Source organism: Mytilus californianus, unplaced genomic scaffold, assembly GCF_021869535.1.
Source record: "Mytilus californianus isolate M0D057914Y unplaced genomic scaffold, xbMytCali1.0.p SCAF_11, whole genome shotgun sequence".
NCBI classification, from domain to species: Eukaryota; Metazoa; Mollusca; class Bivalvia; order Mytilida; family Mytilidae; genus Mytilus; species Mytilus californianus.
The window spans coordinates 32,831,334-32,858,847 of record NW_026262593.1 but is presented as its reverse complement, the minus strand read 5'-3'; the positions used below and the strand labels follow the sequence as shown (position 1 = coordinate 32,858,847).

General features: G+C 32.6%; 1 protein-coding gene across 3 annotated transcripts in view; it reads left to right on the top strand.

The window, feature by feature from the left end:
* Window positions 1-27,514, top strand: part of LOC127719913 (uncharacterized) — a 74,175-nt gene that overhangs the window by 27,160 nt on the left and 19,501 nt on the right. For all 3 annotated transcript variants that reach the window (XM_052226281.1, XM_052226279.1, XM_052226280.1), the window contains exons 7-10: window positions 1,819-1,994; window positions 6,016-6,055; window positions 10,888-10,985; window positions 25,018-25,815. In XM_052226281.1, coding sequence (XP_052082241.1) covers window positions 1,819-1,994; window positions 6,016-6,055; window positions 10,888-10,985; window positions 25,018-25,815 — 1,112 coding nt within the window. The remainder of the gene's footprint in view (window positions 1-1,818; window positions 1,995-6,015; window positions 6,056-10,887; window positions 10,986-25,017; window positions 25,816-27,514) is intronic.

Sequence of the window (27,514 nt, the reverse complement as noted above, 5' to 3'; positions counted from 1 at the left end):
AATTGCCTCAATATTTTAGGAATTAGGTGTCAAAAAGGGGCAAAAAACAAGCATTTTTCTAGTTTCAGGACAATAACTTGTGTGTAAGTGTATGGATCTTTCTGAAATTGTACTACAAGGTTCCATATCACAAAGGGAAAGCTGGGTTTGAGTTTGGGGGTAAGTGCCCTAAATGTTTAGGAATTTGGGGCCAAAAAGGGGCCAAAAAACACATTTTTCTAGTTTCCAGACAATAACTTGTGTTCAAGTGTATGGATCTCTCTGAAATTGTACTGCAAGGTACCATACCACAAAGGGAAGGCTGGGATTGAGTTTGGGGGTGATGAATCATAAGGGGGTTCAAAAAATTTGGGGGGGGGATTTTTTTTTTTCCTTTTTTTTTTCTTTTAAAATTTTCCATTTTAAGTTGGTTATTTCTGATTTATATTTAAAAGCAAATAATAATGATATGGTAGGAGATACACACCAAACAGGATGTGTAAATTATTATATAATAAGTATTGTGCAATAGCAAGAAATTTTCAATTGCACAGTAATGCACAATAGCAAGAAATCTTCAATTGCACAGTATTGCGCAATAGCAAGAAATCTTCAATTGCACAGTATTGCCCAATAGCAAGAAATATCCAATAGCACAATATTGCGCAATAGCAAGAAATTGTCAATTGTACAGTATTGCGCAATAGCAAGAAATATTTAATTGCACAGTATTGTGCAAAAGAAGATACTTCGTATAAATTGCTTATTTCTTGACCAATTTCAATGGGGTTTAATCTTGAATTCTTGGGGTTCTTTAATATGCTGAATCTAACCGTGTATTTAGTTTTTGGATTTTGGGCCCCGTTTTTAAATTGGTCCACATTGAGGTCCAAAGGGTCCAAAATTAAACTTTGTTTGATTTCATCAAAAATTAAATTATTGGGGTTCTTTGATATGCCGAATCTAACCGTGTATTTAGATTCTTAATTTTTGGTTCCATTTTCAAATTGGTCTTCATTAAGGTCCAAAGGGTCCAAAATTAAACTTAGTTTGATTTTAACAAAAATTGAATTCTTAGGGTTCTTTGATATGCTGAATCTACACATGTATTTAGATTTTTGATTATGGGCCCAGTTTTCAAGTTGGTCCAAATCGGGGTCCAAAATTAAACTTTGTTTGATTTCAACAAAAATTGAATATATGGGGTTCATGATATGCTGAATCTAACCATGTATTTAGATTTTTGATTTTTGGGCCCCGTTATCAACTTTGTCCACATTGAGGTCAAACGGATCCAAAATTAAACTTTGTTTGATTTCATCAAAAATTGAATTCTTGGGGTTCTTTGATATGCTGAATCTAACCATGTATTTAGATTTTGGATATTGGACCATAATAGGTGAATGTCCAATTTAAAATTTTTAAGTTCTTAGACCACATTCATTCTGTGTCAGAAACCTATGCTGTGTCAAATATTTAATCACAATCCAAATGCAAAGCTGTATCAAGCTTGAATGTTGTGTCCATACTTGCCCCAACTGTTCAGGGTTCGACCTCTGCGGTCGTATCAAGCTGCGCCCTGCAGAGCATTTTATTTTTCTAGATGTAGATGTTTACTAGCTTAAATATGGGATGAAATTTTGTGGGAAGAATAACAAGACATGTACAATTGAATTTCAGTATTATACTATATATGGCATCAGTCACATTAAATTCAAGGTGAAACAGTTATAAAATTTATTAAGTTAAAATTTCATTTAATTATAACATAGGAATTGAATTGATGGGTCTCTCCTTATAGTAATACACTAAATATTTATCATATAAATATTTTTCCAGATGTGAACATCCGTATGTTGTCAACCAGCAAGGAGATTTCAGAACAAAAAGGACTTGCAAACTACAACCAACTGTAAACACACCTTTCCCAGGAAAGACAACTTCTATTCCTAGTTCTGTTCCTACTACTGATAAAGGAGATACAAGTATTCCAACCCCTGCAGTTACTGTTAATGGTAAGGTCAAAATATTTTAAAAAGGAACTTTATTTTTTTGTCATGTTCATACAATTTGAAGGTCCCCGAGAAGAACATGTACTTTGGCACATTTTCTGTCTATAATCAAAGAAAAACAAGTAATTTTCGCTAGGGACCACTTTTAAGAATATTCATGTCAGAATGAAGGTTTAATATAAATTAGATATTAATGTATTCTCCTAAATTTGAAGTTTGATGAGCAAGATATTTTCAACATCACATTCAGACATAAAATCTAATTTAAGGTTCATGCACACTAAATTTAATAAAGAGGAGCAGTAGGAGGGGGTGTCATCCTGAATTCCTAAAAAAAATAAAGTATTTTTTCCCCGGATCAACATGTGGCATCATTAAACTAGTTGTTTTTATACGACCGCAAAAATTGAAAATTTTTTGGTCGTATATTGGTATGACGTTGGCGTCGTCGTCGTCGTCGTCGTCGTCTGGCGTCGTCCGGCGTCGTCCGAAGACACATTGGTTTTCGCACTCTAACTTTAGTTTAAGTGAATGGATCTCCATGAAATTTTACCATAAGGTTCAATACCACGAAAGGAAGGTGGGGATTGATTTTGGGGGTTATGGTACCAACAGTTAAGGAATTAGGGGCCAAAAAGGGGCCAAAAATAAGCATTTTTGTAACTTCCAGACAATAACTTGTGTGTAAGTGTATGGATCTCTCTGACATTGTACCACAAGGTTCCATATCACAAAGGGAAGGCTGTAATTGATTTTGGGGGTAATTGCCTCAAAATTTTAGGAATTAGGGGCCAAAAAAGGGGCAAAAAACAAGCATTTTTCTAGTTTCATGACAATAACTTGTGTGTAAGTGTTTGGATATTTCTGAAATTGTACTACAAGGTTCCATATCACAAAGGGAAAGCTGGAATTGAGTTTGGGGGTAATTGCCCGAAACGTTTAGGAATTGGGGGCCAAAAAGGGGCCAAAAATAAGCATTTTTCTAGTTTCCAGACAATAACTTGTGTTCAAGTGTATGGATCATTCTGAAATTGTACTGCAAGGTACCATACCACAAAGGGAAGGCTGGGATTGAGTTTGGGGGTGATGAATCATAAGGGGGTTCAAAAAATTAGGGGGGGGGATTTTTTTTTTCTTCTTTTTTCTTTTTTTCCTTTTTTTTTTCTTTTAAAATTTTCCATTTTAAGTTGGTTATTTCTGATTAATATTTAAAAGCAAATAGTAATGATATGGTAGGAGATACACACCAAACAGGATGTGTAAATTATTATATAATAAGTATTGTGCAATAGCAAGAAATTTTCAATTGCACAGTATTGCACAATTGCAAGAAATCTTCAATTGCACAGTATTGCGCAATAGCAAGAAATCTTCAATTGCACAGTATTGCGCAATAGCAAGAAATATCCAATAGCACAATATTGCGCAATAGCAAGAAATTGTCAATTGTACAGTATTGCACAATAGCAAGAAATATTCAATTGCACAGTATTGTGCAAAAGAAGATACTTCGTATAAATTGCTTATTTCTTGATCAATTTCAATGGGGTTTTATTCTTGAATTCTTGGGGTTCTTTAATATGCTGAATCTAACCGTGTATTAAGTTTTTGGATTTTGGGCCCCGTTTTTAAATTGGTCCACATTGAGGTCCAAAGGGTCCAAAATTTAACTTTGTTTGATTTCATCAAAAATTGAATTATTGGGGTTCTTTGATATGCCAAATCTAACCGTGTATTTAGATTCTTAATTTTTGGTTCCGTTTTCAAATTGGTCTACATTAAGGTCAAAAGGGTCCAAAATTAAACTTAGTTTGATTTTAACAAAAATTGAATTTTTAGGGTACTTTGATATGCTGAATCTAAACATGTATTTAGATTTTTGATAATGGGCCCAGTTTTCAAGTTGGTCCAAATCGGGGTCCAAAATTAAACTTTGTTTGATTTCAACAAAAATTGAATATATGGGGTTCTTTGATATGCTGAATCTAACCATGTATTTAGATTTTTGATTTTTGGGCCCCGTTATCAACTTTGTCCACATTGAGGTCATAAGGGTCCAAAATTAAACTTTGTTTGATTTCATCAAAAATTGAATTATTGGGGTTCTTTGATATGCTGATCTAACCATGTATTTAGATTTTTTATTTGTGGACCCGCTATCAAATTGGTTCATATTGAGGTCAAAAGGGTCCAAAATTAAACTTTGTTTGATTTCATCAAAAATTGAATTATTGGGGTTCTTTGATATTCCAAATCTAACCGTGTATTTAGATTTTTAATTTTGGGTCCCGTTTTTAAATTGGTCTACATTAAGGTCCAAAGGGTCCAAAATTAAACTTAGTTTGATTTTAACAAAAATTGAATTCTTGGGGTTCTTTGATAAGCTGAATCTAAACATGTGTTTAGATTTTTGATTATGGGCCCAGTTTTCAAGTTGGTCCAAGTTGGGGTCCAAAATTAAACTTTGTTTGATTTCAACAAAAATTGAATATATGGGGTTCTTTGATATGCTGAATCTAAACATGTATTTAGATTTTAGATTTTTGGCCCAGTTTTCAAGTTGGTCCAAATTGGGGTCCAAAATTAAACTTTGTTTGATTTCAACAAAAATTGAATATATGGGGTTCTTTGATATGCTGAATCTTACCATGTATTTAGATTTTTTATTTTGTGGGCCTGCTATCAAATTGGTTCATATTGAGGTCAAAAGGGTCCAAAATTAAACTTTGTTTGATTTCATCAAAAATTGAATTATTGGGGTTCTTTGATATGCCAAATCTAACCATGTTTTTAGATTTTTAATTTTGGGTCCCGTTTTTTAAATTGGTCTACATTAAGGTCCAAAGGGTCCAAAATTAAACTTAGTTTGATTTTAACAAAAATTGAATTCTTGGGGTACTTTGATATGCTGAATCTAAACATGTGTTTAGATTTTTGATTATGGGACCAGTTTTCAAGTTTGTCCAAGTTGGGGTCCAAAATTAAACTTTGTTTGATTTCAACAAAAATTGAATATATGGGGTTCTTTGATATGCTGAATCTAACCATGTATTTTGATTTTGGACATTGGACCATAATAGGTAAATTAAAAAAAAATTGAAGTTCTTAGACCACATTCTTTCTGTGTCAGAAACCTATGCTGTGTCAAATATTTAATCACAATCCAAATTCAGAGCTGTATCAAGCTTGAATGTTGTGTCCATACTTGCCCCAACTGTTCAGGGTTCGACCTCTGCGGTCGTATCAAGCTGCGCCCAGCGAAGCATTTTATTAAAGATCTTAACCCCAGCCCCCTGTTATTTTATATTGATTGATTGATTGATTTTTGGTGTTTTAATGCCACTTTCAGCACTATTGGCTATTTTGTGGCTGACACTTTATATTTGGTGACGGAAGCAGGAGTCTCCGGAGATAACCAAGTCCTTTGACAAGAAAACTGACAATCCTAGTCAATTAAGATTAGAGTCGAAGGTACCTGCCATGTTGACAGGCTAGTGATACAGTAGTTGAACTACTTTGACCACTCTGCCACCTAGACCCCAGTTTTACCTTGACCAGAGAACTAAAAATGGTATATTATAAAAGAAAATCTGAACATGCTATAAGAATCAGTACTTGAAAAGCTCTTATTTTCATTTTAACAGTAAAAAAGAAAACAAAAACATATGTGCCAACCAATCAATTAAACAATTTGCTATGCATGCAGCATGTGCAGCTTCTGAAAAGAAGCAAAAAGTCATGCCATCCTATTCTGTAATAATGGTAGTTGTTCTTCTGAACAGGTATCATAAACAGTTCATGTATTTCAAAAGTATCTTGTTTAGATATGACAGAGTTTTAAGTAATTTTATTTTCAAGATAATATTGCATTCTCCGTTTTTTTTTATAAAGCTCAAATTTAAAAAATGTATTAAACAGTCAGAATAAGGAATCCATTCAAGATGGTAGTTCAAATGGATTTTAACCTGGATGCTCATTTCAACAGTTTCATACTTTTGTTTAATGAATTGGTTTAAATTTTCAGATACATCAACTAACAGTCCTCCAGGGAAGGAAGCCAGTAGGTGAGTTTACTAAAAAGATAAATGTAAGTCATAAGGAATAGGTCACTGAAATTATTCAACTAAAATTAAATCTGGGTGACACAAAACTTGTCATTGGCATTTTTTTTTCAATTAGTAATGAATTCATATACAGTGATGAAGTAATTTTTTTATGAATTTAATTTTCTGATTTCCAAGTTTTATCTGGGTTTTTCTTGTCACCGATTGTGATCTTCTTATTAGATCAAATTTATGTAAGGACATGTTTTCCATATTTTATCTTAATCATGAATTCCTGAAAATTAATCACACTGCATTAAACTCTTTAATTGAATTCATTGGTTGTTATATATATCCATTAAGAGTTTCAAACTTGAGTGAACACACTTTACAACCGACCCTAATAATTTTGTTTAAAATCCGTATGACAGGATCCTGCACCTATATATAGCACCAGGTAGAATTTTTTTTATTTCTACACTTAGTCTAATTGAATGAAATAAGTTTTTATTGTTTCAGTTTAATAAATATTATAAAGAAATTAACATAATTAATGATGAATTTTAAAAATAAAGTGATTTGATATCATTGCCAATGAGACAATAATCAACCAAAGACCAGAGGACAATGACGTAAACAAACAAAGGGCACTGTAGGCCTTTAGGTGTCAGGACCCGTATGCATAAAACCACTTAAGTTAAGATATCTATTCGTAATACTAAGCACTGTAGGCATTTTGGTGTCAGGGCCTGTATGCATCAAACCACTTAAGTTAAGATATCCATTCGTAATACTAAGCACTGTAGGCCTTTAGGTGTCTGGGCCTGTATGCATAAAACCACTTAAGTTAAGATATCCATTTGTAATACTAAGCACTGTAGGCCTTTAGATGTCAGGGCCCTTATGCATAAAACCACTTAAGTTAAGATATCTATTCGTAATACTAAGCACTGTAGGCCTTTTGGTGTCAGGGCCCGTATGCATAAAACCACTTAAGTTAAGATATCTTTTTCGTAATACTAAGCACTGTAGGCCTTTAGGTGTCAGGGCCTGTATGCATAAAACTACTTAAGATAAGATATCTATTCGTAATACTAAGCACTGTAGGCCTTTAGGTGTCATGCAGGGCCCGTATGCATAAAACCACTTAAGTTAAGATATCTATTCGTAATACTAAACACTGTAGGCCTTTAGGTGTCAGGACCTGTATGCATAAAACCACTGAAGTTAAGATATCTATTCGTAATACTAAGCACTGTAGGCATTTTGGTGTCAGGGCCTGTATGCATAAAACCACTTGAGTTAAGATATCTATTCGTAATACTCAGCACTGTAGGCCTTTAGGTGTCAGGACCTGTATGCATAAAACCACTAAAGTTAAGATATCTATTCGTAATACTAAGCACTGTAGTCATTTTGGTGTCAGGGCCTGTATGCATAAAACCATTTAAGTTAAGATATCCATTCATAATACTAAGCACTGTAGGCATTTTGGTGTCAGGGCCTGTATGCATAAAACCACTTAGATTAAGATATCCATTCGTAATACTAAGCACTGTAGGCCTTAAGGTGTCTGGGCCTGTATGCATAAAACCACTTAAGTTAAGATATCCATTTGTAATACTAAGCACTGTAGGCCTTTGGGTGTCAGGGCCCGTATGCATAAAACCACTTAAGTTAAGATATCTATTTGTAATACTAAGCACTGTAGGCCTTTAGGTGTCAGGGCCCGTATGCATAAAACCACTTAAGATAAGATATCTATTCGTAATACTAAGCACTGTAGGCCTTTAGGTGTCATGCAGGGCCCATATGCATAAAACCACTTAAGTTAAGATATCTATTTGTAATACTAAGCACTGTAGGCCTTTAGGTGTCAGGGCCTGTATGCATAAAACCACTTAAGTTAAGATATCTATTCGTAATACTAAGCACTGTAGGCATTTTGGTGTCAGGGCCTGTATGCATAAAACCATTTAAGTTAAGATATCCATTCGTAATACTAAGCACTGTAGACATTTTGGTGTCAGAGCCTGTATGCATAAAACCACTTAGATTAAGATATCCATTCGTAATACTAAGCACTGTAGACCTTAGGTGTCTGGGCCTGTATGCATAAAACCACTTAAGTTAAGATATCCATTTGTAATACTAAGCACTGTAGGCCTTTGGGTGTCATGCAGGGCCGGTATGCATAAAACCACTTAAGTTAAGATATCTATTCGTAATACTTAGCACTGTAGGCCTTTAGGTGTCAGGGCCTGTATGCATAAAACCACTTAATTTAAGATATCTATTCGTAATACTAAGCACTGTAGGCATTTTGGTGTCAGGGCCTGTATGCATAAAACCACTTAAGTTAAGATATCCATTCGTAATACTAAGCACTGTAGGCATTTTGGTGTCAGGGCCTGTATGCATAAAACCACTTAAGTTAAGATATCCATTCGTAATACTAAGCACTGTAGGCATTTTGGTGTCAGAGCCTGTATGCATAAAACCACTTAGATTAAGATATCCATTCGTAATACTAAGCACTGTAGGCCTTTAGGTGTGAGGGCCTGTATGCATAAAACCACTTAAGTTAAGATATCCATTTGTTATACTAAGCACTGTAGGCCTTTAGGTGTCAGGGCCCGTATGCATAAAACCACTTAAGTTAAGATATCTATTCGTAATACTAAGCACTGTAGGCCTTTTGGTGTCAGGGCCCGTATGCATAAAACCACTTAAGTTAAGATATCTATTCGTAATACTAAGCACTGTAGGCCTTTAGGTGTCAGGGCCCGTATGCATAAAACCACTTAAGTTAAGATATCTATTCGTAATACTAAGCACTGTAGGCCTTTTGGTGTCAGGGCCCGTATGCATAAAACTACTTAAGATAAGATATCTATTCGTAATTCTAAGCACTGTAGGCCTTTAGGTGTCATGCAGGGCCCGTATGCATAAAACCACTTAAGTTCAGATATCCATTCGTAATACTAAGCACTGTAGGCCTTAAGGTGTCAGGGCCTGTATGCAGAAAACCACTTAAGTTAAGATATCCATTCGTAATACTAAGCACTGTAGGCCTTTAGGTGTCAGGGCCTGTATGCATAAAACCACTTAAGTTAAGATATCCATTCGTAATACTAAGCACTGTAGGCCTTTAGGTGTCAGGGCCTGTTTGCATAAAACCACTTAAGTTAAGATATCCATTTGTAATACTAATTTATCGTGGGACATGTAGAAAAATCTGTCTGTTTGGAACAAATCTTAATTTAAGTAGCTTTATGCATACGGACCCAGACCACCAATTCAAAATCCCTATCTATTCAACCAAATTTTGCAATTTTCACAGCTTTCTTATTATTTTACCTTGAGATTAACTTCATAGAAACCAGGTATATCCTGAATTGTACATGTATCACCTTTCTACATGCTAATTTCCAACCCATGTTTAAAGACTTCTAAGAAAGAACTGCCTTTCGGAAGACAAGTGCTACTAAAAATAACCACTGGTTTTCTGGAAATCTTAAATTAGTATACTATGGAGCGCATTAATCCTCAATTTTTAATGCAAACTCATAGACAAGTAAATTTTGGCTCAAAATGGTCTAAATATATTTCTCTTTCACCAAAAGTTCATTTCTGCAAATTTGTTGGTTAGTTTAAGTAAACAATGACATCAAAAGCACTATGTTGAGTCAGAGTAGGGCTACTTTTACATAGGTTCTAAATTGGAGGGAGTTAATTGGTGGTCTGACACCTAAAACAATGAGCAGAACCCATAACAAATAGTAAGCTATAAAAGAAACTGCAAAATGTAAAACAAATCAAAAGAGAAAACCAACATGCTGAGTTGTCCTTAAAACAACATACAGAAAACAAATATGGCAAACAGCAACCAACAACAACCATGTAAATGACAAAGTACATTTACCCATGTTTTACAAAGTACATTTACCCATGTGTTACAAAGTACATTTACCCATGTTTTACAAAGTACATTTACCTACATTTACCCATGTTTTACAAAGTACATTTACCCATGTGTTACAAAGTACATTTACCAAGGTTTTACAAAGTACATTTACCCATGTTTTACAAATTACATTTACCAAGGTTTTACAAAGTATATTTACCCATGCTTTATACTGAATACATTGTTGTATATCTGGTTTTGAACAGAATTTGTATTTATTTCTCATTTGCAGTCATCAATGTAGTTTTAATATGACAATTAAACTGATAATACTAAAGTAAAATAGTCCATAGAATTAAGTGATTGTAATTTTTAATTAAAATTTAAGCAGTTTTGTTTTGGGAATGAAACTTTACAAGGTACCCCTTGATAACAATGCTACATCATGGACCATCTATAAAAAAGAGGGTACAGGAAATGTCATGTCTCCTCCCATTTTAAATGAAATGATAAAAAACATTGATGTATTTATGATTTTGGTAATATAAATTAAAATGTTCATTAATCAAGTACTTTTAAGCTTATATCTTAATTGTTTGCTGTAATTAGGACGTTCTTTGCTAAAATTTATTGAAAAAATGCATTCCCTTTTTACAAAATATAATATCTTTTTATGAGATAATAAACATGAAAAATAGTACACTGAATATCTACACCTGCCCATTAAGACTTTATTTTTTTTTAAATCTGGTTTATTCTAGATTTTTGAATTAAGAGAAAATAAAATGAACTACATACTGACCTCCAGACACACTCTTCAAGTATATATACAACCTTGCATGATCTGCTTTGTCAGGATTTGAAATAATGATACAGATAGGTTGTATGATGTGATGTAATTTGTAATTCTTTATTAACCTTTAGTGTCTATGATAATTTATTGCAGTGATGAGGAGTTGATACTCGGCGTTGCAGTGAGTGGATTCATTGTGGCAACAGTCATAACGGGAGTTATCTATAAAGTGTTCAGAAATAGGAGGGAAGGTATAGAATATATTTCATTATAGTAAAGATACTGATGACAAATCCTAAATGTGTTTTGAAATACAATTTACATATTTTTGCATATTTTGAATTTGAAAATCTATACTGATTATAATTTCAGGAATTTTTGTTCTTTTATGTTTTATTGTTATAAAAACATAATTATTAAGAATAAGAACAGATTAAAAATATTTCTTAACATTAGAAAGTCCTATTTTGATTGATTTTTTCATGATCCTGCGAAAAGGCTTTAAGGGTATGAAGATCTACATAATGTTTGTCTGCATGTATGACACAGAATTGGTATTCAACCGATTACTTGGTGTAGCTTTTAACAAAATTAATGGACATATTAGAATATTGTCTAAAGGAAATTCATTATTTTAACATTTGCCTTTCTAAGAGTTATATCCCTTGACTATGTTGACAATTGTGTGTGCATGTCTAAAAACCATTTGATATATCATAACATTTGAAGGATACGGTTTTGATTTTAGAGTTCTGTGCCTTTTTAATTCAGAATAAAGTTGGGTTTAGGCTTCTGGTCAGTATCTTGAGTATTGGTCCCCATTATTGGATATTTTAACATAATGCTGGAAACATCTAAAAACTGGTAAAAAAAAAGTAAGAAGATATCATAGAATTGATTCTATGAACTATTTTACTTTAGTATTATCGGTTTAATTGTCAGATTTTAAACTTCATTGACTATTGCATAAGTGAAATAAATACACGTTCAATTCAAACCTGATATAACCAGGAAAAAAACATGGGTAATAATTATCATAAGTTCAAGAAAGGGTGGACAACACCATGACCAAAAGGTGAAAATTAAAAAAACAACAGAACATGAAATAAAATAATCTGAAAAATAAAGATTGAGCTGCCCCTCCATAGCAGAAATAAACTCAGGTGCCGGAGAAGTGTCAGTAGTTATTGTTTCACTAGTCTATGGTATGTGGCATTCATTAATACTGTGGATTCATTTATTTTCGTGGGTATCAATTTTCGTGGATAGAGAAAAAAAGACGTTTCGTGGTATACGTAAATTCGTGGATCGCTGGTTACAAAAAAAAAAAAAAAAATCAGATACGTAATTCATTGATTTCTTTTTGATTTAGATCATATAACCTCCTTGGTTTGATCAATAATAAAACAAACAAAAAAGAAGGAATTCATTGAAAAAGTTTTGAATTGTCAAAATCCTCGCTTGGTCATTCTAGGTTAAAGTGTTCATTGAAAACTTCTATTACAATAATGGACGGAGACAACTAATTATTTGTTTGTTTTACAATTTATAAATTGTTGTCGGAATTTTATAAGGCGTTCAAAACTCTATGATTGAAAGCTCATTTCCCTAATCACGATATAATAAACAGTCATATAATTAGTAAAAGGTGTGAAAATAAATGTTCCTGTCATAAACAATATTACCTACGGGCAATATCCCCGTACTTAATCCTATTGAGTTTTAATCACCAGTAAACCAAACTATGACACGGTAATTAACAACTTGCAGTTATTTTCCATGAACAGTTTTAATCAATTTTAAAAAGTAAATTATCAGTGATATTCGATATATTTATTATTGATTTAATCAAAGTACTTGTATCTTCTTTCATTAAAAACACGTGTTATGTTACAATGTTTATCGCTAATCAACACTATACTAGAACTGCATAACATAACCGGAAATAAACATCCAACTCCATACACATTTCTCGGGATTATTCTTCGTTGAATTCTTAAATTCGTGGTTCGCTGTGACCCACGAAACCCACGAAAATTGGTATACCACGAATAAAAATGAATCCACAGTAAGTCATTTACAAGGATTCAATAGCAGCTAAGATAAAGTAAACATATCAAAGGTAAAATTAAAATTTGACATATATCCAGTTACATCAAAATATGGAGATGTGGTATGATTGCCAATGAGAAATATCCACCAGAGTTCAAATGATGTGATGGTAGGCAACTATAGGTCATTTTTGTCCATGAAGACCATTATGTTGACTGATTTAGTCCACAAAATATTTTTTATATAGTTAAAACGATGACTTCATAGTTTTTTATTCGCCTTTCAAAGATGGGATATATTATGGTATGCTAATGTCCGTCCGTCCGTCCATTTTTTAATTTTTGGCTGTGTAGTTCCAGAATTACACAACATTGCACCTTAGATTTTTCACAAATCACGCTTTAACTCCAGTATTCCTGATTTGATTTCCTTGTACCATAAGTAGAAGAAACCCATAGTAATAAAGATATTGAAAAAAAATGGGAAGAGGAATGGAGAAATACATGTTTCTTCAGTCATCATAGTAACAAAAGTGCAGGTGTCAGTATTATGTTTAAAAAAGGTCTAGATTTTGAAGTGCATAATTCTATTATTGATATAGATGGTCGTTATATTATTTTAGATTTATCCTTGTTAAGTCAACGTATTACTTTCGATTGTTTGTATGGATTTAAGACTGATGAACCTTCATTTTTTAATGACATATATAAGAAAATGGCAACATTTTCAAATACTAGCTTTTTATTATGTGGGGACTGGAATGTTGTACAAGATATAAACATAGACACTTACAATATTATTCATAATAGAAACCCAAACTCACGAAAAAAGATTGAAGAAATAGTAGAAAGTCTTGAGTTATTGGATCCTTGGCGGACCTGTTATCCAAATGAAAGAAAATATACATGGCGTCAATGCTCACCCATACAACAAAGTCGGCTTGATTTTTTTCTAGTCACAGAGGATCTGTTTTCACTCATGAAAAATACTAACATTATTCCTGGGTATAAGACAGATCATTCTGCTATAATTTTCACCTTTTCTGCCAGTTTAGCACAGCGGGGAAAGGGATATTGGAAATTTAACTCCCAACTGTTACGAGATTTAGACTATATCAAAAAAGATAAAACATGTATAAATGAGAGTATTTTAGAATATTATGAATCAGGCAACATAGATGATCCGTTAAATGTTAAACTCTCATGCAATGATCAAGTATTTTTTGAGTTGTTAAAAATGAAAATTAGATCTTTGTCTATTGGTTATAGTATTCAAAAAGCAAGAGAGGAAAAAGCTACAACACTTTTACTTGAAAATCACATTCAAAATTTGGAAAATCGTATGAACATATCTCCTGATGGTCAAATTCATGCAGCTTTAAACCAGAAAAGTTAGAATTAGAAAACATAAGGGAAAGAAAAATTGAAGGTGTTTTTTTAAGATCCCACGCTAACTGGCAAGAGAACGGGGAAAAGTGTTCAGAGTTCTTTTGTAAATTGGAAAAGAAAAATTTTATTAAAAAAACGATAACTGAGCTCATAGATGAAAAAGGGAAACATATATCAAATCAATCTAGAGTTTTACAAGCAGAAATGAATTTTTTTAAAACATTGTACTCAAGTAAAAATCTGGAATGTGATGATGAATCCTTTTTCAAGCACAATGTTAAACTCACAGAAGACCAGAAGGATTTGTGTGAGGGTAATATTTCTTTTAAAGAATTTGCAGAATCACTAAAATCTATGTCAAATGGAAAGAGTCCAGGCTCAGATGGGTATACTGTAGAATTTTACAAAGTCTTTTGGAGAGATATTGGACCTTTTCTTTTTAGATTGTTATATTTTGGCTATGAAAAGGGGGAATTTTCAAAATTTCAGTATCAAAGTGTCATTACATGTATTCCAAAAGAAGATAAAGATAGACGTCATTTAGCTAATTGGCGCCCAATTAGCCTTATGAATACTGACACGAAGATTGCTTCTGCTGTCATTGCTAATAGAATAAAACCTGTTTTACCATCTATTATCAGTGACTGTCAGAAAGGCTTTATAAAGGATAGATTTATGGGTGAGAATACGCGTCTATTGTATGATTTGATGCACTATTTAGAAAAACATAACAAAACTGGTCTTTTACTATTAGTAGATTTTGAAAAGGCTTTTGACTCTATCGAATGGTCTTTTTTGAAAAAAGCATTGAAGAGTTTCAATTTTGGACCTTCTATATGCAGATGGTTTGAAGTATTTTATTTAAAAGCATCAAGTTGTGTTATAAATAATGGTCATCTTTCAAGCTTCTTTAATTTGGAGAGAGGCTGTAGACAAGGAGACCCCCTCTCCCCTGACCGTTTTATTATAGGTGTTGAGTTACTTTCTATGAAAATAAGGTCAAACCCCAAAATAAAGGGAACTTTTGTTCATGAAAATGAATCCCTTTTGAGTCAATATGCTGATGACACTTTCCTTGTTTTAGATGGAACTGAAACATCATTGAGGGAGACTTTGAATTGTTTTGACTCTTTCCAAAAATTATCTGGGTTAAAAATTAATTCTTCTAAAACTAAGGGGACGACCATTTGATATTCTGGGGGGGGCCAGGAGGATTTGTTTTGGATCGGTTATTTATTTTTGTAAACTAAGAGGACAGATTATCTATTTTCTGCACTATTGAAGCAAGATTTTTCATTTTCATTAAAGCAAGGGACTGATTATTTATTTTCACAACTATATTTATAATATTCGAAAACATACAATTTTAAAATTATTTGTTTATTATAAACAAGTGTGGACACAGATGAATGTGGATAGTATGTTTGGATGTTTGACAGTGTTTTATATGACAAAAGGAGTTCTATATTTTTCCTATATGGTGTTATTAACTGTGTTGCCCGATGACAACCAACCTGAGCATGAGGAGTGTTGTTTATTTAATATTTAGATTTTATGTTCAAGAGGGCATGGAAGAGACACTAATTGCATTAATGACCAAATGATTATGATAGAATATTTTCCACATCTTTGATTTTGGATAAATTTTGTAGCTAGGAGAGCAACACATAATAGGTTCATTTTTTCATGTGATTTTTTTTTAAATGGGAGATGATATCTGAGAACATGATATCAGGAGGCTGTAATTCAGTGGTTGTCGTTTGTCTATGAGTTACATAATATTTGTTTTTCGTTTATTTTGTGTACATAAATAACATAAATGACTATGCGTTATGGGTTTTGCTCATTGTTGAAGGCTGTACGTTGACCCGTAGTTGTTAATTTCTGTGTCATTTTGGTCTGTTGTGGAGAATTGTCTCATTGGCAATCATACCACATCTTTTTTATATGTATTTGCTCACTATTTGTATGGTTCTATTTATATTATTTTGTGGTGGATTGTCAGTATCATTAGTAAAATATTTTGTTAAAATGTCGAAATTGTTTCTCAGATTAGAAGACATTTATTGGTTTTTAGTAATGAAAATGCCTGACATGATGCTTGGGGCTAGATGAGCTAGAAAGTAAACTTCTGTGTTGTTTTTTATCAATTCTTTGATAACATCTCCTCCAAAGCTGGCCGAAGCAAAAAAAAGTTTTGACCAATATGAAAACGATATCAACAAAAAAACCTTTGTGAGCATGCTTCAAAGACTCATAACTGCTCCAAAAGTAATCTGATAGAATTTCAAGCATGTCAAGTGGGTATTATGAAAATCTACTTAATATGTCTAAATATCAAAAAAGTTATAGTATTCAATATGAAAAAGGTATTGCAAAATTATTCTCTTTTCATTTTTTTTTGTTATATGGATACAAATATAAGTGATACCAATACAGTATTTGTTGTGGTATGAAAGTGTAGTAATTAACATTTACTGTAACAATGTTAATTCACACAAATTAAGAAATAAACAAATGAATGAAAAATGTTGAACATGTACAATGAAATATAGTTTTAGAAATCAATTAGGCCAGATAGGCCTTATAAATTTTATTTTATTTTTTTAACATACTGAATGACCATTTACACTCAGGACCGAGTCATCAGTAGGCAGTACAGATGTATTAAAACAACCTAGCATCATATTGCTAGTAGCGAGTGTAGCATTGTCGGGTAAATTTGTTCTTTTTTTTAAATTTGGTTAAAGGACAAAAAATGTTTGGTTCAAATCATAATAAAATGCTTTTATCTCCTTATTACTTACATTGTACATAGAATGGATACTACCCTGACAAATCCTTGTACATGAGAGTTGTCTGTCAAATCTTTATTTCACAAAGAATGAATTGCATAACAATGAACTGAGCTCAAAGCAAAGCACTTTAATAATACACTTAGACAAAGAGCTCAATCCAGTGATATACTTTGTACTACAGGTCCTTCATGAACATCCTATCCACCAAAACCATATCTCACAAACATGCCATACTACATGTACATGGTTCAATCAGAAGTCCTGAAAAAGATATGAATTTTATTATCATATTTTAATTATACATATTCAGGTTAAAAGTTATATACTCCAATGGCAGTCTTTCCTGCTAAAATGTCATGTGTAGAATGTGATATATCATTTTTGGGTCTATATGGGTACTGTCCTTTATATTCATTAGGTCATTTTGACACAACAAAATATATAGAAAATGTTAACTTTGATCTGGAAATTGAGTTCTTTTTCGCAAAATAAACCCACTTAAACTAAACTTTGAATGCAAAGATCCCTAAATGGCTAACAGATATTGCTATAAAGAATAGTCCATGATGATTATTGTTATTAAAGAGTTCATGAAATGTACACTGATTCTGTCAGTTGAATGGACTAGAATGAGATAAGTTATATAAACATGAAGGTTTTTTCAACAGTTGTGGTGTAAATTAAATCAGTTTTATTTTATGGTTGACATATTTAAGTATATATGTAGACCATTGGCTTTTCAACACATTGATATTTTACAATATCGATTATCTATTTATTGTTATATTGTTGGTATTTTTCACCTTCCTAAACAGTTATAACGCAACATGAACGCAAGCTTAATAGATCTTGATAGGGTGTCCTCACATATTTTGACGTTGCTGAAAAATTTTGGTTGACATATGTATCCTCTTCTCATCGTTTTTCGTGCTATTAAGAATGCATACTGTCGTCACAATTTCCATTGAAAAGGCATGCATAGTACAAATTCATATGACCAACGAAAACATATGATCTGACCATATACATGTACATGCATGTGACATGTATGTATAGGTTATCAGCTTTTCTACACATATTAGCCAGTAAGTCGCAATGAACCTATTATGGCGAGTGAGCGCAGCTAATGAGCTAAAATGAATCAAATTGTGTCCTCAGTGGGGGATATTTTAAGGGATCTATATGAAGAAAACCTGATCATCTGTTTATCGTTCTATTACTGGCTTTTTCACCTCCCTAACTTGGCCTAAAACAGTTTTTACAGACGAAAGCAAGCTTGATAACTACTCCTCACACACATGTATAGATTATCGGCTTTTCTACACGAGTCATGAATATCGTAAAATGTTAGCCAGTGAGCAGGCCCGCAATGAACCTTTTTAGCGAGTGAGCCCAGCTAATGAGCTAAAATGAATCAAATTGTGTACTCACAGTTGGTGATATTTTAAGGTATCTACACAAAGAAAACCTGCTTATATAAATCTCAGTGGCGGATCCACAACTTTTCATAAAAGGGGGGGGTGGCCGCTGACTGACCTAAGGGTTGCCCACTCCCGTCATGCTTCCCCAGTGGCGGATCCGGGGGGACGGTTCCGAGGGTTGGAACCCCCCCTTTTTTTGGACGATCAATGCATTTGAATGGGGACACATAGTTGGAACACACACCCCCACACCCCCCACCATTTGTCCCTGAGTTGGGAACCCCCCTTTTATAAACTGGCTGGATCCGCCCCTGCTTCCCTAGAAAATCAACCAAATTTTCCCCACCCCCTGGATCCGTCTATGTAACTGTTTATCGTTCTGCGTAATACTGGCTTTTTCACCTCCCTTACTTGGCCCTAGACAGTTGCTTATCTGTTTATCGTTCTGTCACTGGCTTTTTTTAGACTAGAGACTTCATGTGTACAAACCTGACGTCAAACTCGTGTACTATAAAAGAAGAGACAAATAATTTCAAATTAAATCCTGTAACATTACATCTAAAGATAATTACAATCCAAAGTAAATTATATTACGATGTCAATGGACTAAATTCCCGCGCAAATGTCATCACTGGGATAGACCAAAACGAATTTTAGGTTTATGTATCATTCACATTCCGATCAATTTACTCAGTTAAATAAAATATATGTGTTAACTATTTTTATATTGGTTTTGAATTTAGTTAATCTATCAGAAAAAAGGATTTATTTCTAGCAGATAGCCCTCAATACTATACACCAACTCGACACTAAAGCTAAAAAACCCTAAAACATAATAGTATATGGAATCGTCCAAACGGATTACCTAATATTGATATAGGTGAAATATGTAGATTCAGAATTGTGTACACAGAAATAAGATCAGAAATAAAGTCCTATGTAAAGTGAAAACAATAACACAACTGTATAAAATCATTGTTTATTAAATTTGCTTGCATAAGAACCATGAAGTTAAAATTTATAACGATTACGTTTATCCTGTCAACCCCTTCTCTTCATTGCATCAAGGCTTCCGTTGCTTTACATCGAGCAGCAATTCAACCAATCGGGGAATGTTAAGTTGGGACATACCTCTATTTTTGGAAGCGTGATCTTTACATCGAGGCTTGCGTTGCTTTACACCGAGGCCACAGTAGTTCGACCAATCGGGAAATGTTTATTTGGGGCATGTGACCTATTGAACTGCAGGTTTTATAATATTTTAATCGAAATTGTAGAAAAATGAAATGTTGTTAGTACATACAAAACAGAAAATGATGAATACTTTTAGTAAAAGATAAATTGGATCCGGGTTCTGTGTATTCACATCATTTGTACAACTCTCCTTACTGATGCCATTTTTTGGAATTTCTGTGACCTAAATGGTTCGCGAAAATTAATATTTTATTATATATATAGTAATAATAATTCATGTATAGTCAAGTCATTATGTACCATTTAATCAGAATTAATTATCCTCTGCAGAAATGAATCTTCTATATTCCCCAATGCATATGCATGTATTGCATACATACACAGTATTAAAGTTTAGTTGTAACTAAGGCTCTTTTAAAAGTATTGGCAAAGATGTTTCGCCGAGCGGAGCGAGGCAAAATTTTTTTTAAGGGTTTTTGAACCGCTGAAGGCCCAAGAAGCTATAGAACAAATGATGCAAAATCATGCCTTCTGGGTGTTCCCCAGACCCTTTCTTAAACTGAAAATGCAAGTTCTGTTTTAATAATTTTATGACAATATTTTGGTCTCAAAGCAAAATCACGTTATAGATTCAGTGTAAGACTTAAGTTTCTAGGAACAACATCAAAAGACAAATATACATGATAAAGCAAAAATGTAATTCACATAGTTAAGTCTGTGGCTGCAGTGTTTTTTTAAACTCATGATCAAGTTAATAATAAAATTACAAAATTACAAAATGAATGCAACACTAACAGAATACAGAAGGGCAATCAATGAACAAAAGACAAATAAATAAGAAACATTGATCCCAAAAAATCAGGGGCTACGTCTGAGGGAGAACAGAACTTGCTTCTTGCAAGGCACTCACGGTGAACACAATTTGATATGGAGACAAGCGTTTGGTTTTGAAATTTCCTACATGAGGCATTTGTCTCAATGTAGTTACGGCCCTGATTTAATAAAAGTGAGGTAAGTGTTCCTGAGACAATTAACCTCAAGTTAAATGAAACCAATTTTCTGACATTTCAAGTATATTTAAATAATATTTATACTTTTATTATTAAAAGATATGGGAAGTGTTTCCCGATTTTTTTTTGGAAAGAAGATGAATTTATGAAGAATCTGGTGCCATCTCATACTTTCGATTAGACCTGCTGAGTTATTTATTTTCAATACATTGCAAGTCAGGTAATTTATTTTCAAACTACCACAGAACAAACCATTTATTTTTGTGATAATCAAGGCTGAGTTATTTATTTTCAAAATCCTCCTGGCCCCCCCCCCCCCCCCCAGAATATCAAATGGTCGTCCCCTAAAGATGTGTGGGTTGGAAACAAAAAGTATTCAGATCTGATTCTCTGTCCTGATTTAAAACTTCAGTGGTGCTATTCAAATTTTAAACTTTTGGGAATTGAATTCTCTTTAGATCTTGACAGTATGCCAGAAATTAACTTCTCCAAAAAGATAAAGGAAGTGTCAGGCATTCTTCAGAGTTGGCAATGTAGAAAATTAACCCTAATGGGAAAGATTACTGTTATCAAGACTTTGGCACTTCCAAAATTAATTCACCTGTTGACTGCACTATTCAACTTGCCAGAGTCAAAATTAAATGAATTGAATACTTTATTCTTTCAATTCATATGGAGTGGAAAACCTGATCGAATTAAACGAAGTACTTTAATCGGAGATATTCCACAAGGAGGTTTAAATATGATTAATATACATTATTTTAATATATACCTTAAGATTGGTTGGATAAAGAGGTTTTCATCCAATTTATCTGGTAGTTGGCAATCATTGTTATTGAAAAGCCTTGAACAGTATGGAGGAGAAAGAGTATTGCATTTTCAAAAGGAGAAACTCAGAGAAATCTCTGATAGTCTTAGCAATCCTTTTTGGAAAGATGTATTTTTAAGCTTTCATGTAGCAAGGCCTACTACCAATATTTCTGTTCAAGATATTTTGTCATTAGATATTTTAAATTTCGCATCTCTAGTAGATTTTTCGTACTTTATTCAGTGGCAGAGAAGGGGAGTGCAGTCTTTGTTTGACCTTGTTAACGTAGAGACTAAGAATTTTTGTAATTTTGATCAGATAGGACCAAGACTTCAAACAAATAATTTCTTAAAGTATTATGGTCTCATTGCAAACATTCCAAAGTATATGAGAGAATATATTACAGAAAACATTGCTCATGTAAATTTTGAAACTTTTAACTGTATTGATAATTTTTTGGAAAGATTATTGTGTAACAAAAAGGCAAAGTTTGTATACAAAGATCTTGTTGACAGAAATGTGCAACTGCCAACAGAAAAGTTCTTACAATGGGAGAAATTATTAGGTATTGAAATTGCAGATTGGTCAGAATATTATATTATTTTAAGAAAATCATGTAAAGACACTTATTTAAGAACTTTTCAGTACAAATTTTTACATAGAATAATTGCAACTAATACTTTCTTGTAAATATTCAAAGCTTTGTACTTTTTGTAAGGTTTCTGATGAAACCATGGAGCATTTATTCCATGAATGTCCAATAACACATTTTATATGGCAATCTTTTTCACAAAAATTAAAACAATATTTTGTGAACTTCACATTATCTAAGAAACACATTTTTCTTGGCCTTCAAAATGAGAGTTTACTGTTGAATTTGATGATTATCATTGCAAAGAACTATATATACAAATGTAAATTGTATGAAAAGAAGCCACGTATTATAGGACTTTTAGCAAAAATAAGAAAATATCAGGAAAATGAACATTATATAGCAAAGAAAAATGGTACCACACCTTTTTTTCAAAAATTCTGGGCCCCAGTAGATTACATTTTTACTGATTAGTAACAATTACTTTTGATTCAAATCATATAAAGTAAAAAACGAAACTTACAGTTTATAAAGAGCAGATCTTTACAAAGATAACATTTTTCTTTGCAATACACAAGTTGATGTATGTTATGTTAAAGCAAGTGCAAGAGTGGGTGTATGTGTGTGTGATTGTTTTCTTTTCCCCTTTTTATTATAATGTTGATATTCATATAATATATATTCACAGTAGAAAAAAAATGTAGTCAATTATTAAATTTTTTGTTTCCTATATCAAACCCCTTAACACCATAGTCAGGTGGTGATGTACAGGGATTGTAAAAGCCTGACTACTGAAAAACAAATAAAAAAAAAAATAAGTAGAAGGTTGGGATTCATTTTGTTGGGTAATTGCCGAAAGCGTTCAGGAATTAGGGGCCAAAAAGGGTCTAAAACAAGCATTTTTCTAGTTTTCAGACAATAACTTGTGTTTTAGGGTATGGCTGTCTCTTAAATTGTACCACATTTTACAAAAAGAAAATTTCTTCATATATTATTTATTTTGGAGGTGGGGGGAGGGGGGTAAAAAAAAATAATTTTGGGGGTGCAATTTTTTTCCTCAAGATTTAAGTATTTAAAAAGAAAATTTCTTCAAATATTATTTTTTTTGAAGGGAAGTCAATTTTTTTTTCCTCAAGATTTAAGAAATTGTCAATTTTCCAAAGAAAAATTGAGTGGCACAATTTATTTTGCTAATTCTTTGTAAATAGTCTGAAAACAGATTTACTAAGCATTGCGCAATAGCACAGTGTATTGCACAACAGCAAGAAATCTTCAATTGAATATAAATTCAAATCATATAACCAATTTCAAGTTCTTTGACTATATTTATTCTGTGTCAGAAACCTATAATGTGTCAAATATTTAATTACAATCCAAATTCGGCCCTGTATCAAGCTTGAATATTGTGTCTATTTTTGTCCAAACTGTTCAGGGTTGGACCTCTGCGGTCGTATCCAGCTGCGCTAGGAGAAGCAGTTTATTCACAAATGGTGCACTATAATTCTTGTATTCCTGGAATGATGTCCCCCAAACTTTAAATTATTTTGAGGATTGATGGAAAAAAGCTTCCTTTTGGTATTTTAAATTTTAACCGGTTCTGCAACTTTAATTGTCAGATTTCACAAATTGTACCATAGCTTGAATTTGCATGGATTGATTTAGTAGAAATGTAACAGAAATGTTGGAATTGGTGAACATAACTGTTCGATTTAAAAAGAGGATATCCTCATGCATGTTTTATTACAGAGGCATGTTTTATTAGAGCCTTTTTATTAGCTAATGATTAAATGTCTTCGAAATATGCCATTTTATTCTTGCAACAATTTCAATATGCAAAACAAATGCCTATCAAATGCCCTTTGGCCAGATGTTTTTTAATGTATGTCATAAAATCAAACAGACCTATAGAATAATCCTCATTATACGATTACATCTTCTTGTTTGTGTATTTATATATATGTTTACATCAGGTCATATGACCATTAGCATTCTTTAAATGTCATCTTGATTGTAATAAGATGGTATCTAGTTTCAGATACACACAAAATGCTGATACATAATAAAAAGTCCATGGGATGTTAATTGTTCTTTTGGACTTTTTGTAATAATAATAAATAGAAGTTTGAGTTTGTAAAATATTAAATATGAGAATTAAATCAAATCAGTTAACATGAATTGAACAGCTAATGCCCCTTTATTTATGGTTTCTATAATGAGAAATCTTGGTTTTATTTTTCTGAAAAAGCTTGGCTAATTTGAACCAAATTTGAGATACCATTATGTGTGGAATTTATAAAGATTCTTTGTTATTGTTTAAGGTGGATAAAACATTTCTGTCAAAAAAATTTCTTAAAGGGGCATTAGCTGTCAAATTTATGTTCACTGATTTGACTCAAATTCTCATATTTGGTTCATGTATCAGCATTTCTTGTGTATTCTAGTCTAGACGCCATCTAATTAACCATTGCAGTGACCTCCAAAGACTGCCGATGGTCATATAACCCAATATAAACATAAATATACTATAGATATAAATAGATATAGAATACGTGCAATTAGATTTTTCTAGGTCCGTTTGATTTCATTTAATAGGTTAAACAAATATGTTAATCATCGTTTTCACCTGTATAAGAATGAGTTTTTGTGGATCGAATCAGTCAACCAAATGGTTTTCCTGTGTTTCACTTTCAATGTTCATTCTTTTCATTTTAATAGCAGAACACGCCTAGTTTATGTGTAACCAATTTCCAGCTAAGGGGTTAAATTGAAGGTCACATGAATATGGATTCAATGAGGTGGAATTATTCACATGCAAGTGAATAATTCATCAGCGATGTTTCTTAGCTTATTTTGACAAAATTGAACCAAACTGACTTCTCAAAGCAAATTATTATTATACTATTTCTCTTTCACTAATGATTGAACTAACAAAAAAAATATATTTTATTTTTTTTATATCTTGTAGCTAATGCCCCTTTAAGTTTAGAAAAAGAATTTATTGTAATATCTCTTTTTTCCAGATGATTGTGAAGAAGCAACAATAGTATTGTGTAATAGATGTGGTCGCAAGAACTTGAATCATATTGAGTTAAATGATGTAGAACAATTCAATGATGGTGGTAAAGACACAGACAATAATAACAAAGAAACAGATGGTTTACTTCAAGATTCCATTCTGAACTTAAGTGAAACAGGGGAAAAAGATGATTTGTCTATAGTTGATGCAAAACCATGTAACACTAGAAGAAATGGTGATCAGGGTGTCTTACAAACAGGAAGGACTTCAGAATCTGGCAGCAGTTTGATAGGAGCAAGAAGTAACAGCATTCCAGACATGTTATCTTGTGGTGCAAGACCAATCTTTGATGAAAGTTGTCAACCCAGTGGGTCTGGTGTAAAAAGTGGAAAAACCAAAAATGACTGTAGAGAAACTTTACCGAAAGCCATACATAGACAACCAGAAATCCATTCAGATTCCTCGAAAAATGTAGAATCAGTTGTGAAAAATGCAAATACAAAGCCAGGTGCAATTAAGATTGAAAGTGTTGTATCAGAAAGTACATCTGTTCAGTCAGTTGACTATGTTTTAAATAATGTTGAAGAATGTATTAGTAAAAGTCAGCTACCTCATTCACCTGATAATGTTACATGTTGTGAAAGAAGTCGCTTAGCAGACCGACATTCAGTTCGTAGTGAATTGAATGACACAGAGCTAAAAAAGGAAGTTTCATCAGAAGACACAATTGTAAAAGCAAGTGAACAAATATCTACTTTTTCTCAAACACCAAGTTTACATGTAGATTCTATGTTGTCTGGAGGTAATATACTGCAGTTTATTATTTATATATACAGTTCTAAGGAATTCAATCCATAATCTATAACCGTACACCTGTTTATTTTTATACGACCGCAAAAAAATTTTGTGGTCGTATATTGGTATGACGTTGGCGTCGTCGTCGTCCGAATACACAATGGTTTTCGAACTCTAACTTTAGTTTAAGTGAATGGATCTCTATGAAATTTTACCATAAGGTTCAATACCACAATAGGAAGGTGGGGATTGATTTTGGGGGTTATGGTACCAACAGTTAAATAATTAGGGGCCAAAAAGGGGCCTAAAATAAGCATTTTTGTAACTTCCAGACATAACTTGTGTGTTATTGTATGGATCTCTTTGACATTGTACTACAAGATTCCATATCACAAAGGGTCGATGATGGGATTGATTTTGGGGTTAATTTCCTCGAAATTTTAGGAATAAGGGGCCAAAAGGGGGCAAAAAACAAGCATTTTTCTAGTTTCATGACAATAACTTGTGTGTAAGTGTATGGATCTTTCTGAAATTTTACTACAAGGTTCCATTTCGCAAAGGGAAAGCTGGAATTGAGTTTTGTGGTAATTGCCCAAAACGTTTAGTAATAAGGGGCCTAAAAAGGGGTGAAAAATAAGCATTTTTTAGTTTCTAGACAATAACTTGTGTTCAAGTGTATGGATCTCTCTAAAATTGTATTACAAGGTACCATACCACAAAGGCAAGGCTGTTATTGAGCTTGGTTTGGGGGGGAAGGGGGGGGTCAAAAAAGGGGTAATTATTTTTTTTTCGTTTAAGGAATAAGGGGAAAAAAGGTTAAAAAACTAGGGTTTCCATTTTAATAGACAAATAATTGAGTAAAGAACATTATTTAAAAGCAGTGTAAGGTTGGTAATTCAAACTCATTTAAATATCTCACCTGCACTATGTTTGAATTATGTAAATTGGAAATTTGCCAATTATTTTAGTATAATAAACTTCATTGGAAATTTGCCAATATAAAATTTTGCTGATGAAGGTTTTTTGTTTACCTTTAGTCTGACTATGATGTCATTTTCTATTTTAATAGCCTTATGATGTAGTTAAATTTTTTTTAATACTTTTATGATGTATTTTAATGCGCTTTTATGGTTGCAAATTTATTGTTTTAATATAATAAACTCCATTGGAAATTTACCAATAGTTTGTTTATTTTTAGCTATGACTATGATGTCATTTTCTATTTAATTTTAAGGTTACAAATTAATTTCAGTTTTAAATATTATTGTAAAATGTTTGCCCAAAACATTTATTAATAAAATGCTCCACAGGGCGCAGCTTGATACGACCGCAGAGGTCGAACCCTGAACAGTTGGGGGAAGTATGGACACAACATTCAAGCTTGATACAGCTTTGGATTTGGATTGTGATTAAATATTTGACACAGCATAGGTTTCTAACACAGATTGAATGTGGTCTAAGAACTTAAAAATTTTAAATTGGACATTCACCTATTATGGTCCAATATCCAAAATCTAAATACATGGTTAGATTCAGCATATCAAAGAACCCCAAGAATTCAATTTTTGATGAAATCAAACAAAGTTTAATTTTGGACCCTTTTGACCTCAATGTGGACAAAGTTGATAACGGGGCCCAAAAATCAAAAATCTAAATACATGGTTAGATTCAGCATATCAAAGAACCCCATATATTCAATTTTTGTT